General features: G+C 46.0%; 2 protein-coding genes and 1 pseudogene across 13 annotated transcripts; all 3 read right to left on the bottom strand.

Moving 5' to 3' along the window:
* On the bottom strand, window positions 1–4,080 carry CUNH6orf136 (chromosome unknown C6orf136 homolog). 4 transcript variants are annotated; one of them, XM_011383962.2, is made up of 7 exons: window positions 3,656–4,080; window positions 2,988–3,076; window positions 1,910–2,314; window positions 1,438–1,526; window positions 1,050–1,250; window positions 397–466; window positions 1–313 (listed from the first exon to the last, which is right to left on the bottom strand). In XM_011383962.2, exons 2-7 carry the CDS (start codon window positions 3,072–3,074, stop codon window positions 200–202), a joined length of 966 nt encoding a protein of 321 aa, XP_011382264.1. In that variant the 5' UTR covers window positions 3,075–3,076; window positions 3,656–4,080; the 3' UTR covers window positions 1–199. The 4 variants fall into 4 exon arrangements, with proteins under 4 accessions (XP_011382264.1, XP_011382261.1, XP_011382266.1 ...); XM_011383959.2 differs by lacking the exon at window positions 3,656–4,080 and adding an exon at window positions 3,346–3,558; XM_011383964.2 differs by lacking the exon at window positions 3,656–4,080 and adding an exon at window positions 3,346–3,554 and having other exon boundaries at window positions 1,910–1,973; window positions 2,992–3,076.
* A 10-nt stretch (window positions 4,081–4,090) lies between these two features.
* On the bottom strand, window positions 4,091–16,488 carry ATAT1 (alpha tubulin acetyltransferase 1). 9 transcript variants are annotated; one of them, XM_011383965.2, is made up of 13 exons: window positions 16,339–16,487; window positions 15,819–15,879; window positions 15,611–15,702; window positions 15,428–15,488; window positions 15,191–15,304; window positions 14,892–14,993; window positions 9,994–10,039; window positions 9,805–9,873; window positions 8,170–8,241; window positions 7,771–8,014; window positions 4,902–4,981; window positions 4,766–4,808; window positions 4,091–4,439 (listed from the first exon to the last, which is right to left on the bottom strand). In XM_011383965.2, exons 1-13 carry the CDS (start codon window positions 16,443–16,445, stop codon window positions 4,265–4,267), a joined length of 1,266 nt encoding a protein of 421 aa, XP_011382267.1. In that variant the 5' UTR covers window positions 16,446–16,487; the 3' UTR covers window positions 4,091–4,264. The 9 variants fall into 9 exon arrangements, with proteins under 9 accessions (XP_011382267.1, XP_023381123.1, XP_011382270.1 ...); XM_023525355.1 differs by having other exon boundaries at window positions 4,766–4,831; XM_011383968.2 differs by lacking the exon at window positions 16,339–16,487 and adding an exon at window positions 16,050–16,332.
* Window positions 12,978–13,096, bottom strand: LOC111733363 (annotated as a pseudogene).
* Window positions 16,489–16,890: the final 402 nt, after the last annotated feature.

A 16,890-nucleotide genomic window follows, 5' to 3' on the forward strand; every position in this document is an offset into this window, starting at 1 on the left:
TTTGATCTCATATTTTCATTTTGACTTTATTATTTACATGTTAAATTACACAGCAGCTTTACACAGCATGAGATGGAAAGGAAGGAAGGAGAGAGAAGAGGGGAGGAAGCTGGCCCTTGAGAGTCTTGGCTACCTCCACCCACCTCCTCCTCTTGTGCGTAGCAAAGTCTTCAGTGCTGCCCCTACCCCAGTTCTGAGATCAGGCCTTGGGACACAGGTGTAAGTTGGGTTCTGGTTCTGACAATCCCAGAGTCACCAGGGCTCCCACAAGCAGCTTCTTCACAGGCGTTGGGGGTGAGTGTGAAGGCATCAGCTGCAAAGAGAAAGGTTAATGCCAGGTAGTAGGATGTGCTACCCCTTCACCCCTAGGACTCATTTTGTAGCCCTAGAACTCACTTTGTCTAGGCGATGGCGACAAATGAGGCCATTGGAATTCAGGTAGAAGGTAGAATAGGCATCATAGGTCCTGGTGAAAGAAGAGAAAGGCTTACTGAGGGAGGTGACTGTTCTCATCAAAGTTTACGTTTGGGCATTTGTTTAAACTAGTAGTTCTTTATCTTTGCTACATATGAGATCACTTGGAAGAACTCTGAAAAACCCTAATATCCAGGTTGCACCCTTTCTCAATTAAATCAGCATGTCTGGCACCAATATTTTTAAAAGATCTTTAGATGATTCCACTGTGCAGCAAAGTGAACCACTGGTTTGGGGCAAGCCTAAGAATTTCTTGGAATTCTACTCTGTCAGAAATTTACCAGGTCCTTTACCTAAGGTTGTGAGGCTCAACTTATGAGACAGGAATTTTCATTTGTTCAGTAAGTATTTGAATACCAACTATGTCCCAGGGAATATACATGAAGCAGCTGAGGTCAGATGTTTCCTAATAAACTCAAAGTCCCTATTTTTGTTACACTGAAGTAGATTAAAACAAGATCTTGCTCTCAAGGAGCCTGAGGTCAAGTCATGAAGGACTAGGAGACGAGACCATCAATCCTAAAAGTATAATTAGGAAACTGATTGCAGCATGGGTCCTCCCTCACTTCTCTTACCGGTAAAGCTCTTCTTTGTCACGCTTATAGAAACGCAGAAAGAGCATGTGGATAGGAAGCCCCACGAGCCGCCAGCGGGCTTGCAGAGTCCAGTTCTCGGGGTGGCGAGTCAGCTGTAGAACTTCCAACCGAAGTTGTGCAAAATAGTTCCAGGCCAGGAAGCGGCAGAGGGTCAGTGACAGAATATACCATGTCCGGCCCCTGTGAAGAAAGGATGGGAAAGAAATCTCATGACGGCAAATTAGAAAACCAAACTGGTCTCTGTCTGAGGAATGGGTAACAATTGTACAGAAGAAGCGCATGATCTTCTCTGGTAAGTAAAAAGGATCACGTATATAACACTGGGTCCTTTTCCTCCCCAAGGTCCTACCCGTGCCTGGATTCTCACTTGGTACGTATGTTCAGAATCTCATTGATGAATTCCACATCCGATGAGTAGAGAGTGTAGTCATGGGAGTGAAGGAAAAGATTGGGAAGCTAGATGGAAGAAGAAGGCATCAGCTCAGTGGGAAAGAAAAGATGATCCTATTTCTGTTTTCTATTTTTAGTGCCTCCTTATTCCTCTCTGAGTGAAAGGTCATTTTTGTGCCTTTTGGGGCTTCCTATCCACATGCTCTTTCTGCGTTTCTATAAGCGTGACAAAGAAGAGCTTTACCGGTAAGAGAAGTAAGGACGGACCCATGCTTAACTTCCCTTACTCCAAACTGAGGAGAATCTTTTCTTTGGGAAATGTTTGTAAAATATTTCTATGCTTGCCTTGTGGTTCTCCGAGAAAGAATCCAGTTGACTGACCCTCTGTTTCCAAGTATTACCTACATTCCTACCCATTGTGGATAAAGGTCACTTTTGAACTGACTTACCTCTTGTCTTAGTCTCTCATACATGACAGCCAGGTGCTCCTCCATACTTGGATCTCCTGATGGACTAGCAGGGGAAGGGCGAGCAGTCTCAGGGGCTTGAAAAGGTATCAGTGCCCCAGGAGAGGGGCAAGGAGGTCCCTCAAACAGGCTCCTAAGTCCGTCCAGGCAGCCACTATGCAACTCAGGTCCGAGTCCCTCCTCCCCCTTGCCTGGAGGGACCACCACCCATAGTGAACTGAGGGCCTGGACCTGAGGGAGGAGAGGTAGTGGGGGAGCTCTGGGAAGCAGCCAGGTGGGAGGGTGAACGGGTGGGGGAGACCAGAAAAGAGGAGAAGATGGAGAAGTGGTAGTCGTGGAGTGGGGCCATAGGGGTGGGAATGGCAGAGCCCATGGAGAAAGTTGGTCCTGAGGAGGAGGAACAGAAAGAAAAAAGAAAAAGGTAAGAATCCGGCTGCCTAATGCCCCGTCATCCAAACTCTGCCCATTAACATGCTTCCAATCCCACCTGCTTTTCCTGACAGAAGAGATGGAAAATGGGATGGATTGATCTCCATCTCCAGCAGAAAACAGCTTCCTATGACAAGAACCTCCCCAAAACATTAGCAAATACCTTTATATCTGTTTTAAGATTCCAATACTATATGAGGGCAGTTCCACCCCTCTTATAGCAAAGATCAAATATACATGTTTGAAGAATCAACAAATGAATAACAAGTTTTATTGCACTGTGGATGAAATGATGTGACCTGTAACATAACTCCATAATTAAGTGCGTAAGGTACGTGTTGTATAGAGAAAAAAACACCCAACTTAATAGGATACATTTCTTGAGTACCAATTCTATCGTGTGCCCTTAGGCACCCTCATTCTCTATGCCTGTTTCCTATAAATGTCCTCTTACAAACGAGGATGATGGAGCCACATCGAGTTATCATGAAGATTATAAATAATGTAAATAAAACCTTGCGACCTATAAAGTAGTAAACGAACATACGTTATTATCATTTTGGGCCCCACTAATGACACAAACAAGCTCAGGAGACTGTTAAAAGGCTGGGCTTCACTCCCCCTCGTTTACCAACTTTGAAATTGCGGTGAAGAGGTCAGCCAAAGTCAGGCTTGACACGAGTCCCTCGGCTTCCTCAGGAACCGTCAGGGGTGTCATTCCTGGGAAGGCAAGCGGGCCGTGCGGGTACCTCTATCCCCGACCGTGTCCCCGAGGCGCCGATCCGCCGGGGGCGTGGCCATCTTGCCCGCCTGGGCGCAGGGGCCGGAGCCAGATCCACCCCGGCCGGCCTTCCTGCCGGTACCGCTACCCTAGCGCACCATGCGCAGGCTGCAGAGCGCGCCCACAGCTCTGTCTGGCGGGGACCAGAACTCCGGGGTGGCGCCGCGGCCGGGTTGAGAATCTCTCCGCCCCCTGCCCTTCAAATCACCTCTAGACACAGGTAACCGCAGAGACGCGGGCGATGTGCAGATGCACCCAGATGCCCGACCTTCAATCCCGCCTGCCCACCCCAAAGCCGGGAGAAACGACATCCCGTGCGCGCCACAGCTGGCCCCGCCGTCTCCTCGGTTCCCGCGACCACGGGCCCCTCCGGGAGCCGCCCGGAACAGGTATAAAAAGGCGGTAGGACGTCACCGCGCCTGCGCGGAACGGGGGCGCGCGCTCCGCCCCATGCGCCGGCCCCGAAGAGGGTCTCTCCCCGCCCCCTCGCCTCCTTTCCTTCTCCACTCTGCTCTCACCTGGGGGCGAGCCTGGTAGGCGCGGAGGCAGGGGCCGAGATGCCGGGCCGCCCCCCTGCTGGGCTGGTACATGATCTTCCGGGAGTAAAGACAGCGCCTCCCGGTTGCGGCCTTCGGCCTCCTCACGGGGTGAGCGCGCCCCGGAGCCGGCTTCTTGAAGGGGAAAAAGGGGGGGGAAGGGTGAGGGGCAAAGGGGAGGGAAACAGAGATGTTGCGCGCTTGCGCACTCGGGCGGGTTCCAGACTGGCAGTGAGCCGGATCTGCAGTTAAGTACGCCTGCGCTCGGGATGGGGGTTGCCTTACAGCGCTTGCGCAGTAAATTAGCACGCCCCGAGTAATGCTCCCGCACTTGGAGCGCTTGCGCAAAAAGCTGTGCGAGGATGAGGCTGAAATGGGTGCAATGAGGCGACGTGAAATAACAAATTTTTCAGTAGCTCTCTTGATAAAAATAAATACTTTATTGTTCTGTTTAAAAATAAGGTACAAATGATTTGGCACTGATAAGCCTGTTCAATGAATGAATGAATGAATATATCTATTAAGAGGGCAGGCTTTAGTCATCTCCTGTAGTGAGAAATAATACTTTGAGGGTGAGACAGGGAGCTACGGTCACCATGGCCTGGTGCTGCGACGTTCCTGCAAGTTTCGAATGAACCTGGCGTTGAATGTGTCCCCAGCCATTGTCCAGTACTGGGTTGGTGGGGCTTGGGCCTGTGGAGGAACTGTATGTATGGGTTCCTCCCCATACCCATCCTGTGACAAGACCTGCTGCTCACTGGCAGACCTGGGAAGTAGGGAGATGGAGAGTGGGTTATAGAGGTACTGAAGTGAAGATCAGGCTCTTCAGGGTCTATATGGCTTTTGTGCAGAGGACACATGATGGGGTAATGAGACTGGAACCATTGGTGCTATGTTCAAATTTGAAACCCCTCAGACAGTGCCAAAGCGAAGTACCAGAGTTGAACCTATTGGGAAAGAGGCTTGTAGGATGTTAGGTACAAGGATTTGGGAAAGAAGCTGGAGTCCACTTTGGAGAGTAAGATTTCAAAGGAAGGAACTGAGAGTGATGATAGGAAAGGAGACAGAGTGGTGGAAGGGCTTAGGCCTCACCTATTCTCTGTTTCCTGTTCCCCCTGCTTCCATTCTTGGTTGCCTGTGGAAAATACCAGGCATGTGCTTGGGAAAGGTGAAGTAGGTAGTGAATATGGTGTACTTGATTTGAGGGTAAGGAGAAATGAATACTTACCTGTATTGGGGGATGAGGAATTCAACCCCCCATGGCGGCTGTAGCAGCAGCTTTGGGCTACCAGTCCTGGGGGAGTCCCCCTGTAGAAGAAATGGGAGATGATGGGGAAGAGGCTACAGGATGAAAGATGAGTGGTATGGAGGAATCAGAGGAGAGGTAAAGGAATAGCACAGGAACAGAGAGGTAATTATCCTTCCAATGGGGTTTTAATTTAAGCTGCACCCCGGAAAAGGGGAGGGAGCTCATTTTATATCTCCAAAGATTTTCTAGAGCAATCCCGATTTGTTGCTTTATTATTTCTAATTAGGATATGTTAAAAGGCTAAATATGATGAAAATCATCTCATAAAGACCCACATATAGGCAAAATGAGTTTGTTGGACCAGGTGCCCTGATGTTTGGTTTGGAAACCATGGTTGCCTTAATTATAGGGAGGGGCAAAGCTAAATTTAGGAGGAAAAGGAAGGGAGCCTTTGAAGAGGTGACAGACTGTTGGACACTCAACAGAGGTAAGGGATTGTCGAGAGGTCCAACGGTTTAGTTGTGGGAAAGGCAGGAAATTTGGGGAGAGGAATCCAGGGAACAGTAGATTGTTATCAGGATGCAATTATTGGATCCCAGGGATGTTGGTAAATCTTGACATCTCAGCAAGGGCTGGCCTGGGATAAAGGGTAGAAGTCACTGGGGACAAGCCCAATCCCTTCTGATCTCAGAAGCTAAGCAGGGTCAGGACTGGTTAGTACTTGGATGGGAGACCACCTAGAAAGGTCAGGTGCTGTAGGTGTAAAAAATAAATAAAATAAAAAAAAAGGGATTGTAAGGTGTCAGGGTCTTTGCAATCTGTGAGGTCAACCAAAGATTGCCTTGTCTAAAAAAAAAAAAGTCACTGGGGAGAGCCAGAGGTTTTTGGCGGGAATCAGGGAAGTAGTTATAGAAACCTACATAGAGAGGGATCCAGCAACTACATGAGAGTAGACAGAATCCACAGGAGAAGATCCAGCAATGAAGATGGGGATGGGCAGATCCCTTGCTGGGAGATCTGCAGATCTCAGCAGCCAGAAAGATGAAGGAGGCAGAGTTCCCTAGATCCCAAGAAAACAAGAAGTAACACAAACGAGGCTGAGACCTTAAGTTGATTTTTTGGGTTGGTTTTTTTTTTTTTTTTTTCATTGAAAATGTCCATTTAAAAAGCACAAAGAAATTCACACTTTATTTAGACAACACTGAGAGCATGAAGAAAAAGGAGCAATGAGTTGGGAGAAAGGGAGATCCTGCTCCCAAGGATTTGGGGAAACAGTGCGGGTACCTGATCTACCACATTCAGAGGGTAGGGACGGGGAATGATGTTTGGTACCCTGGGTATGGAGCAGGGGAAAAATTCTTGCTATGGAGGAAAGAAGAAAGGAAGGCCAGAGGAGAGCTCCCCCATTAACTAAAGACAATCTCACAAGACAGGAATATATCAGCATCTAGCTATCAGCGAGGGATGGATGCAAGAGGGGGTTCCAGGAGCTAACAGATCCTTGAAACAGACTTACCTTCTGAAACAAGGCTCAAAGTGCCCCCAGGGTGCTTTCTGGGATTTACTGCCAAAAAACAAACTCCCTGACAGAATCTGGGTCTGGGGAAAGTGGTAGTGTCTTTAGAAGTGTGGTGAGTCTTGAGAGCCAGAAAGCAGACATAAACTCAGGGGTTCCCTAACATATATATAAAACATGTTGTAATAAAGAGCTTGGCAATACTGAATGGATCCCTTTAAGGAGATGGTAAGTCCCTGTCCTACCTAACTGGACTGATCTGAAGCAGAACTCATTGGCTGGCGTTGGCAGACTGAAAGGTTTAAGTGTGGTAGGTAGCACATAGTAGTATTAGGGCTACTTAGTACCAGGAGACCCTGTAGAGTCAATATGGGATTTATTCCATGGACAAGATTCCTTAAAAGGTTTCCCTTAAAAGGAGGCCCTCAGACCTTCCATGGTGTTCTATAGTCTTGACACCAAGCCAGAGTCTGCCTTCCATGGTGTTCTATAGTCTTGACACCAAGCCAGAGTATGAGGGATCTGACAGGGATTCAGGCTGTCTGTGGGTGAGTGTTCAGAGACCAAGTTAGAAGAGGAAGGGTGCTTCTATTGGCAAGAAAAGCTACAAAGTATTAGGCCATCTGGGACCCTGACAACTCAGTTGTCCAAGAAATGGAAAGAAGGAATCCTATGGGCTCTGCCAGGTTCTACTGGATCCTGGGGGATACAATGGAAGAGTGGGCCTGGGGTTCTCGGGGAGAGGGGTCTCTGCCCACCCAAGGTCTCCCAGGGAGGGGAAGGAGTTAGCTGTTTGTCAGCATCGACTCTCATCAGAGCGGGGAAGGGAGCTGTGGAAGGATGTTAGGGACAGGAGATAGGGAAAGGGAAAAAGGGAGGAAGAGAGAAAAAGAGAAGTCAGAGGTGAAGAGAAAGCTAGGGAGAGATACAGGAGAAGCCCACTCTATGCCTGCTTGATCGGCCCCTGCCAAACAAGGCACTGACATAGGGCCAGTGGCTCCCCATACTGTGTCAGACATTCCTCCTTCCCAGCAAGTATTACACCAAGATTTCCCTCAACTCAGGGGCTCAGTTCTCCCGACCCATGGATCACTGTAAAACTAGGGTCCCTAGACTCTATATAAAATCACTGTAAAACTAGGGTCCCTAGACTCTATATAAAATCCTATTCTGCTCCCTCCTGTCATTTACTTCCAGATTACTCCCACAAGTATTATCCAATATATTCTCTAAAGGTTGTTTCACGTCTCTGATGGATTCATATTGCCCTTTGCCATTTCTAACACAATCCCTGACAGTTTTGAGGCACCCTAACCCTCCAACTCCTATTACCTGGTACGGCGACGCTGGGTTGGGCTGCCCCCAGGGTCGGTAGCCAGCAGCAGGCGGGCAGTAGAGTGTGGAGGGCAGAGACGCAGGGAACGCAGCAGCTCCTGCTCTGGCACAAAGGGGCGGAGAGGACCCCGTTCCGGTGAGTTTCCCAGGCTGCTGGAGCGGGGGGGTGGGTGGACTGGAGGTGTAGCTCGACGAGGGGCCCTGTTTAGGGGCCAAGGAGGCTCCATAGCTACCTTCAGAACTAGGGAGAGGGAGAATAAAAAGCAAGACAGAGAGAGGGAAGAGAGTCATGACAGCAGATTAGGGTAGAAAAGAGAGAAATCAGAGCCTTTAGAGAGAATGAATCCTTCCCTTGAGTTAAGGCCCCCTAACCCAGACACCCTATCCCAGTCTTACATTCTCGGTCACTAGAAGAGTATGGCTTAATGTCTCCCTCTGCTCTCTTGGGTGGCAGCTTCCTCACTGGGGCTGGCAGTGGAGAAGACACAGGCAAGGTAAGCATTAGGAGACACAACTTTGCACCCCTCCTCTCAGCCACTACCTCCACAACCCCAAACCTCTACTCCCTGACACCACAGTTCCTCATGGGGAAGAAGAGTTCAGCTCTATCGCATAAGCAGCTCTGTGACAATACCATCACACCAAAAGGGAATTTGGGGGCAGAACGGGGAATGCTAGAGCATTTCTGAGGAGAGCCAGAAGGAGTAGGTCAAATGCAGAGTTAGGGGGAAAGATCCAAGGGGAGACTCTGGGGTCTAGGAGGTGAAGGAGAAGAGTGGCCAAGGGAGGTGAGCTCTTACTGTCAGTGGGTGCTGTCAGGCCCCCCTGGGATTCTGGGGCAGTGGAATGGTCCCAGCCGGGCCAATGAGGACCCCAGGTCCCTCTAGACAAGATGGACAAAGCCCTTGGTTAATCAAGAATTGCTTTGGAGAGGTCAGGAGAGGATGGGGTGGGGCAGAACCTCTCCTTCCAGTGCAAAGACGGGAAAAGATTTAAATTGTATTAGGGGAAAAAAACAGATGAAGAGAAAACAAATATCTGGAAAGAAGTTGCCAGAGTAAATAGGAAGCTAATGTCCCTTCCCTTCTCTACTTGCTCCCTCCCTTTCCCTCTCAAGAGGTTCTCCATCATGTGTGGCAAATGAGAGACTTCTCAGTGAATCCACATAAGCTTTATCCAGGGTTTCTCATACTATGGTCCTGAGTCCTCACCATCCTTACTGGCTCTCACACACTCTCATATCCTGTACATAAGCAAGAGCTAGATGGAGGAAGCCCTGGAAACCAACTGTCACGAATATGAATTGCCTCTCAGCGCCGGACACTGATCGAAGCTAATAACTCGTACCAGACTCTTTTTTGGGTGGTGGTTACTCCCTTTCCTGGCCACGGAGGAGGTGAGAGATAGTCACATAGCCAGGTCAGGAAAGGAGGCCTCATGTGCACTGCACAGCCAGCAGACAGCTGTGTTTTTCCACATTTGAGAGGCAGTGAGAAAAGAGTAGGGCTCAGGCTGGGAGGGAACAAGTGTATGAGGATGGAATAGGGAACCTGAGCAGCATTTCAGTATCTCCTAGGTCTGGTTTCTCTAGATCAATTTCATTATTTGGATGGAAATGTTATAAATTCTGAGCATTATTACCTAAAACTAATATTTAAACTTTGGGCCATTCATGTTACTATTATATAACGGGAAATGAAAGGGCTGACTATACCTGCCTATCTCTCACTGACTGACAGAAACCTGAGGGGTTTACAAAGGAAAGTGACTCTCGCCTATTTTTATGGATCTGAAGTAGCAAGAGACTCCATCAACATTAATCATCAAACAGGCTTCTAGTCAGCTTGCTTCGTTAAAAGTCTTGACAAGTTCAAATGCCCTGAACTCCAATCAGGGCAAAAGCAAATGGGTAATGACTCTGAATTGCTTTAGAATTTTTCCACACTGCCCACAGCTCACATTGTGTTCTGTGGCCTCTAACTTTACTAGCCATCATGGCTCTACAGTTCCACCCATTCACTGCAGCTTTACCAGAGGGCGCAGGATCGATCACAGCAGCACGAGAGTGTCGAGTTGCCCTCAGGGAGGGAGCAGGGGGCCCTGTGAGGAAGGAAGCGGTGGTTCCCCTCAGTGAGGGGGGCCAGTGGGACCAAGAATCCACCTCTTCCCTTTCCCTTACCCCAACTATTTGACCAACACACACAAGATGAGAAAACTTACGATGTTGATGGGCAAAGAAGCCTTCAAAGATCACAAAGTTGTTCACCTATAAGACAAAATAAGCAAAATACAGTTGTCCATTCAGCCACTCAGAACATACTTGGGTACAGAACCCTGTGCCAGAATAACCACAGTGGGAGGAACGAAAGCCAGTTTTCCTGTTCTTCTTGACAGACTCAGTCAAAGTTATGTAATTGCAAAGGACCTCGGATAGCCAAAACAATCTTAAAAAAGAACAAAATTGGAGAATTCACACTTCCTAATCTCAATACTTCAAGCCACTTTAATAAAAATAAATAAGTAAATAAATAAAATAAAAACAGTGTAGTAGAGGCCTAAGGTTAAAGACCTTTGGAATGAATAGAGCCCAGAAATCAATCGATTTTCAACAAGGGTGCCAAGAACATTCAATAAGGAAAGAATCGTCTCTTCAACAAATGATGCTTGGATAACTGAAAATTCAATCCTCATACAAGATAATGAATTTGGACCTCTATCTCACATGACAGACAAAAAAAAAAAAAAATTAAAAATGGATCAAAGACCTAAATGGAAGAGCTAAAACTATGAAACTCTTAGAAGGAAACATTGAGGAAAATCTTTATGACTTTGGATTAGACAATGATTTCTTAAATATAACTCCAAAGCACAAGCAACGAAACAAAAAAAATGGATAAATTGTACTTCATCAAAAGTTAGAACTTTTGTGCTTCAAAAGACACTATCAAGAAAATGAAAAAGCCCACAAAAAAGGACAAAATATGTGCAAATCATATATCTGATAAGGGTGTTATATCTCAACTACTTTAAGAACTGTTACAACTCAGGAACAAAGAACACGACTTTAACATTTTTCTAAAGAAGATACTCGAATGGCCAGTAAATACTTGAAAATTATTAGTCATTAGGGAGATGCAAATCAAAGCCACAGATACCATTTCCTACCCACTAGGATGATTATTTAAAAATAAATAAATAAGGAAAATAACAAACATTGGTGAGACTGTTGAGAAATTGAAAAATTCATCCACTGCTGGTGCTGATGTAAAATGCAATCATTGGAAAAACAGCTTGTTGATTCTTCGAAAACTTAAACACAGAAATGCCATATGATCAGCAATTCCACTCTTAGGTATATACACAAGGAAACTGAAAATACAAGTGAAAACAAAATCTTTTACACAAATATTCAGAGCAGTATTATTCATAATGGACAAAAAGTAGAAACAATCAAGTATCAATCCGTGATAAATGGATAAACAAGACATGATAGATCCATATAATGGAATATTACTCAGCCATAAAAAGGAGGAATGAAAGTACTAACACATGCTACAACATAGATGAACCCCCTGAAAACATTATGCTAAGTGAAAGCCAAACATAAAAACCATATGTTGCACAATTCCATTAGTATAAAATGTCCAGAACAGGCAATTCTATAGATACAGCAGATTAGTGGTTAACAGGAGTTGGGGGGCAGGGGAATGAGAGTGACTGCTTAATGTACCAGGTTTCTTTTTGGGTGATTTTCTGGAATTAGACAGTAGTGGTACTTGTACAACTTCATGAATAGGCTAAAAACCACTGAATTATATATATTTAAATAGTTAAAATAGTGGATTTTATCTTAAAGACAAAACACACAGACCCTACTTTTAGGTTCTCCCAGGAACCAGGCTAATGAAGACACAGTGTACAAAATGTCAGGGAAGGCATCCAAAACTGTCAAAACAAAACACATTAATAAGGCCAATGGTTTAAATATACAAATACTGAGAAAAACTAAGATTTAAGTAGGGTTCAAATGGGTGGGGTTGTTGAGGAAAGACAGGCTGGAGGACAGGGTACCACTTTGATAGCTAGTAACTGATCATTTTAGAGTGATTTCATTATATTATCACATTCACTTTGGCCTTCATAACAATCCTTGGAGTCACTACTTTAAAAAGTAAAAAAGGCTTGGAGACTTGGCTTGCCCAAAGCCAAGTTGCTACAAGTGGCAGAGCTGGGCCTCAAGCTCCAGATTCTTGATTCTAGCTGCAGCACATCAGGAATGCAGTGTAGTCATTAAGAGTAGGCTACGGGTTCAAATTTGAGCTCTACCACTTTTTTAGATGTGTGAACTTGGTCAAGTCACTAATCTGTATAAACCCAAAATGTAGTCAATAATTGAACCTACCTCAAAGAGATATACAAGGATCAAATGAGATGATGCATGTAGATATCATACAGAGCTCATGAAACATTAGCCATTATTATTTATATTCTATACTGCTCTGGTCTTACACATTACCTGGGTAATGTGTTTAATGCCAAATACTGTGCTTCTTCCACTGCTCTCTGCTTCCTCTGAATGGAAAAATATACATAGGAGGACACTCCAAGTAGAACCTGCCTATCTCCCGCCTTGACCTTGCTGTAATGTCTACCAACCCATCCTCATCTTCCCTCCAGCAAGTACATGCCCAGTACTCCAGCCACACCAAACTGCTTGCAGTACCATGACAGGTAATTTAAATACCTCTCTGACTTTGCTAAGGCTGGTTCTTCTACATGAAAAGCACTTTAGCCCACTCACTTCTGTACCCCTGACAAACACTGACCTTTCAAGATTAAACATAAAGTCAAGCCTTTCCTTACTCAATCTCATCTCCAAGGGCACACTCACCACTATGTCCCTAATGCCTCATCTGTAAGCATATCAATCAAATCATGTTACGACAGATTAACTGTTCATGCTTCTATCCAAGGTGAACTTGTCAACCCAAACTTTCCCACCTATTCAATGACAATGCTTTAGTAATTCTCCCCACATTTGACATCGTCAAATTTTCTCTCTACTGAGTCATTCTTATGCTGTTAGTTCTACCAACTGAAAAGAATCAACCCCCTCTTGATACATTTCCCTCTTCAGCTCTTACTCTATTTCTGTTTCCCTTAAAGCAGCATTTAAAAGAGTGGCCTATTCTCTTTTTTTATAATGCCTACAGCACTTGATCTTCCTAGGTGGTCTCCCATCCAAGTACTAACCAGGCCCGACCCTGCTTAGCTTCCAAGATCAGACGGGATCGGGCTTATTCGGGGTGGCATGGCTGTAGACTGAGAGTGGCTTATTCTTGCTGTCTCCAGTTCCTAGCTTCTCAATCTCCTAAATCCACTCCCCATCCAGGCTTCCCTCCACCACTGTACCAAAATAGTTCATCAGGATCACTGTGGTCTCAGGCAGCTAAATCATTTCTCTAACCTCTTATCTCACTGATCAGCAGCATTTGACTCAGTAAGCCATTCTTTCCTCCTGGAAACACTTTCCTCATTGGCCTTCCAGTCACCTTACTTAGAAGTATTCAGCTACCTCACTAGTTACTCCTTGGTAGCACTTGGTTTGTTCTCCTTGACTTCTTAAAAGAGTGTCCAAGGGCTCAAATTCGTGGACCACTTCCCTATCACTCTTTGGTGATCTTATCCTGTCTCACTGCTTTCAATACCCTATGTATACTGAAAACTCTCCAACCCAAACATCTTCTGTAAACTCCAAGGAAAGTCCCAACTGTATTCAACCTGGACTTATCACAGACATCTCCAATTAACATATTCAAAACGGGGTCCTATGATTTCTCCCCAAAGTTTCTCTACCTACCATCTCAGGTAATGCAACTCTATCCTTCCATCTTCTCAGGCACAACTTGGGCATCATCCTTAACTCCTTCCCTCTCTCTTCCACAGAGAATCTATCAGGAAATCTTATTTGCTTTAACTTCACAATATTTAAAATTTGACCACTCCTTAACCATTTCTACTGCTACCATCTTGGTCTGAGCCACCACAATTTTTCATTGGGATTGTTGCTTCCTAACTGGTCTACTTGCTTCTGCCCTTGCTCCCCTTCTGTTTATTGGTAATACCTTAAATGATCTAGTTAAAAGTAAGATCATATCATTCCTCTACCTAAATCCCTATGATGGCTCTCTTTTCTTCTTAGAGTAAAAGCCAAAACCTTTGAAATCACTTTTAAAGCCCAAAATGTCCTTCCTCCTCCATTTACACCTGAGCTCATCTAACATACTCCTGTCACTCACAGCGCTCTAGTCACACCAGCCAATTCACTCTTCCAGGCACTCTACCTCATGGCCTTTGCACTAGTTATTCTGTCTAGGATGCTCTTCCTCCAGACATTACTTGATTACCACCTTTAACTTATTGCTCAAATGACACTTCCTCAGTTAGGCCTTCCCTGCTTATCTCATTTAAACTTGCAATCCCATACACTCCCATCCCCACCGTGGGACTCCCAAGCCCTCTTACTGGCTCTCATTTTTCCAAAGCACTTATAATCAACCATAGTATATACTTATTTATTATGTTTGTCTGTCTCAACTACAATATAAGCTCTACAAGGGCAGAGACTTTTATCTGCTTTGTTGAGTAAAGTATTATTAGTGCCCAAAACAGTGCCAGATGCTCAATAAATATGTTAAATGAATGGATAGCTTTAGTAACATTATATTGTATTTATTTATAAACCAACCACCTTTCCCATTTTAGACCAAGTGTTCCTGAGGACAGGGAATGTACAGTAATCTTGGCCTTTAATAAATGTTGACTGAGTAAGTAATAGCCTGTGTAAAAATAAGGAGGTGAAAATGAGCTGCCGGATATGTTTGAAGTACGAACATATATTAGGTACACAAAACCACCACAATGAAGAATCAAGATAGATGAGAGTGAAATATCTGCAGAATGAGACACTGTAAAAAAAATCGCTTAGTTGTATAAGATGAATCTTATATAATGAGGAATAAGGAGTGCTTGGAGAGTACCACCGCTTTGCCCCCAAATAATAAATAAATTCAATGTGAATGCTTAGTAGTGGGGATCTAGCCTCTGAAACCTCTAACCTGTGGGACTGTGGTCTCCAGGTTGTAGTGTTTATTTAGGAACTTCAGCAGCTTCTGTGAGGGTCGGTCAATGGCCAGTTGGTGTGGTTCAACTCGCTCCTTCTGCAGGGAACAGAAGCCTCAGGGTAAGAGGTGTGGGGAGAACATGCCAACAGAACTCAGGAGCCTGGGAAGGGAACAGGAGGATGCTGGGACATGTCCAGGGACAAGAGGGTGGAAGGCAGGGGCTCTGAAATGGCTCAGAGCACAGGGGCCTTTGCTCTCCATTTTGGACACACTGGTGAAGAGATAAGTGTTACCTGCAACATATATTGGAAGAGTTCTTGCCCATGGCCATGACGCTGCAGTGACTCATGGATGTAAAAGTCCAGGATGCAAAGTGGTTCTACTTCATTGTGAGCCTCGCGATCATCCTAAGAGGTAAAAAACAACAAATACCTTTTAGATCCAAGCCATTGCTGCCACCTCCCACACTCCAGCACTTTTGTTTTCAGGAATCAAAGTATCTAAAACTCTCAGCTTCCAATAACACTCACCAGTACAAAGAGTTTCTTGTATCCAACTTTGAGGAAGCCAATAATGGCTCCTTTTCCAGCCCTATAGGATGGGGAAAATAAGGAACAAGTATCAACTATCTGAAAAGGGTAGAGTCAAAAAAAGAGAAAAAGGCTAGGGGAGGAAGGGATTAAGGACAGGACAGAAGAGCATTTGGCACTCACGGTCGAGCTGAAGTGTCTTTGAGCACATACATAACATGGCGGTTACTCTGCATCCTTGATGCACTGGTGATGGGTGCAGGAAGATGCTGGGCCTGCCAGGGAGATGAAGACAGACTTTCTGCAAGTCCCTTCCAAAGGATCCAGGCCTCCCTTATCTAGTGTCCCCAGAGAGGCCTCCCCTATACTCCATCTAAAGACTATCCAATACCTTGGCTGAAGCCTTGCCCAGTTCATCTACAATGGTCATAATTTGCTGCTGCAGATCAACACTACGGAGAGGACATAGAGTCAGATAATCATTGAATGAGAAAGCTCTGAGCAATCAGTCCCAGGGAACCTGGAAGACGACCCCAACCCAGTTCAGCAACTAATACTGACTTTATCTTGAAGTCTTCCAGTTTTCCCACCCCATCTCTCTGAAACTTAACTTTTGCCACACCTCCTTTCAATGTGGTATACTCCCTCCTCCCTCAAGGTTATTGTGGGGAAGCAGGAAGGGCGGATCAACCACATCTTTTGGTTTGGACCACATATTTGGCAAATGGGTGAAAAAAGTCAGAGATCCAAGACGGTATCAACCCCATTAAGTCAAGGGTCAAAGGTCACCAACAGGGCGAGCCAGGACATCAAAAGAAGCAATCACTAATCAGAGAAGGGGGCGTGGTGCCTGGACCAGGTTTCTAAAGGAACCGAAAGAGAAGGGCCTTGGGGCAGGTTTGAGATGTCACCGGGCTGGCGTTGTGGTTCCGGGTCGGCGGGCTGGGGGCCGAAGGTGCTGGTCCAGCACCGTGATCCGCTCCGGGAGCAGCACATCCACATCGAACGGGAACTCCATGGCCCATTGTGCGTGGTGGCCACGCCCCACGCAACATCACTTCCGTCCCTCCCTCGCCACACCGCTGCGCTGGAGCCTTTATTTCCTACTTCCGTTCACACCCCTCGCTTAGCCCTTCCCCTCCCTTCCCCTTTGGAGTCTACATTTCTTGGTTGCACTGGGAGGGGCCCTGGACCCACCCCAATCCCGCCTTCCCTCCTGGCAGCAGGCCTGGAAGACCCTGCTGTTTTGGGCAGACCAGTTGCTGTGGCAATGCTTTTTTCTTGTCTCATTCTCCAACCTTTTAGCCCCTAGTATTGTGGGAACACTGCCGCGGGCACAGGGGGCCCAGAAAGGTGATCATGACAGAATGGCACAACTGCCTATTTCAGGTGGCTTCTGGTCACAAGAGTCACTGGTTGGTCTGGCTCCAGCTTGACCTCCCCTCTCCCCACAGTAGCACCCA

Source organism: Pteropus vampyrus, unplaced genomic scaffold (assembly GCF_000151845.1).
Source record: "Pteropus vampyrus isolate Shadow unplaced genomic scaffold, Pvam_2.0 Scaffold553, whole genome shotgun sequence".
Taxonomy (NCBI): Eukaryota; Metazoa; Chordata; class Mammalia; order Chiroptera; family Pteropodidae; genus Pteropus; species Pteropus vampyrus.

Coding starts and splice junctions, on each gene's coding strand:
- ATAT1 (XM_023525354.1), bottom strand. CDS start 16,445: ATGGAGTTCCCGTTCGATGTGGATGTGCTGCTCCCGGAGCGGATCACG. Junction 9,874..9,993: donor CTTCTTTGCCCATCAACATC/GTAAGTTTTCTC, acceptor CCTTCCTCACAG/GGCCCCCTGCTCCCTCCCTG. Junction 8,242..9,804: donor GATCGATCCTGCGCCCTCTG/GTAAAGCTGCAG, acceptor CTCCACTGCCAG/CCCCAGTGAGGAAGCTGCCA.
- CUNH6orf136 (XM_011383959.2), bottom strand. CDS start 3,448: ATGTCGTTTCTCCCGGCTTTGGGGTGGGCAGGCGGGATTGAAGGTCGG. Junction 1,527..1,909: donor ATGAGAGACTAAGACAAGAG/GTAAGTCAGTTC, acceptor TCTTCCATCTAG/CTTCCCAATCTTTTCCTTCA. Junction 1,251..1,437: donor ATTCTGAACATACGTACCAA/GTGAGAATCCAG, acceptor CTTTCTTCACAG/GGGCCGGACATGGTATATTC.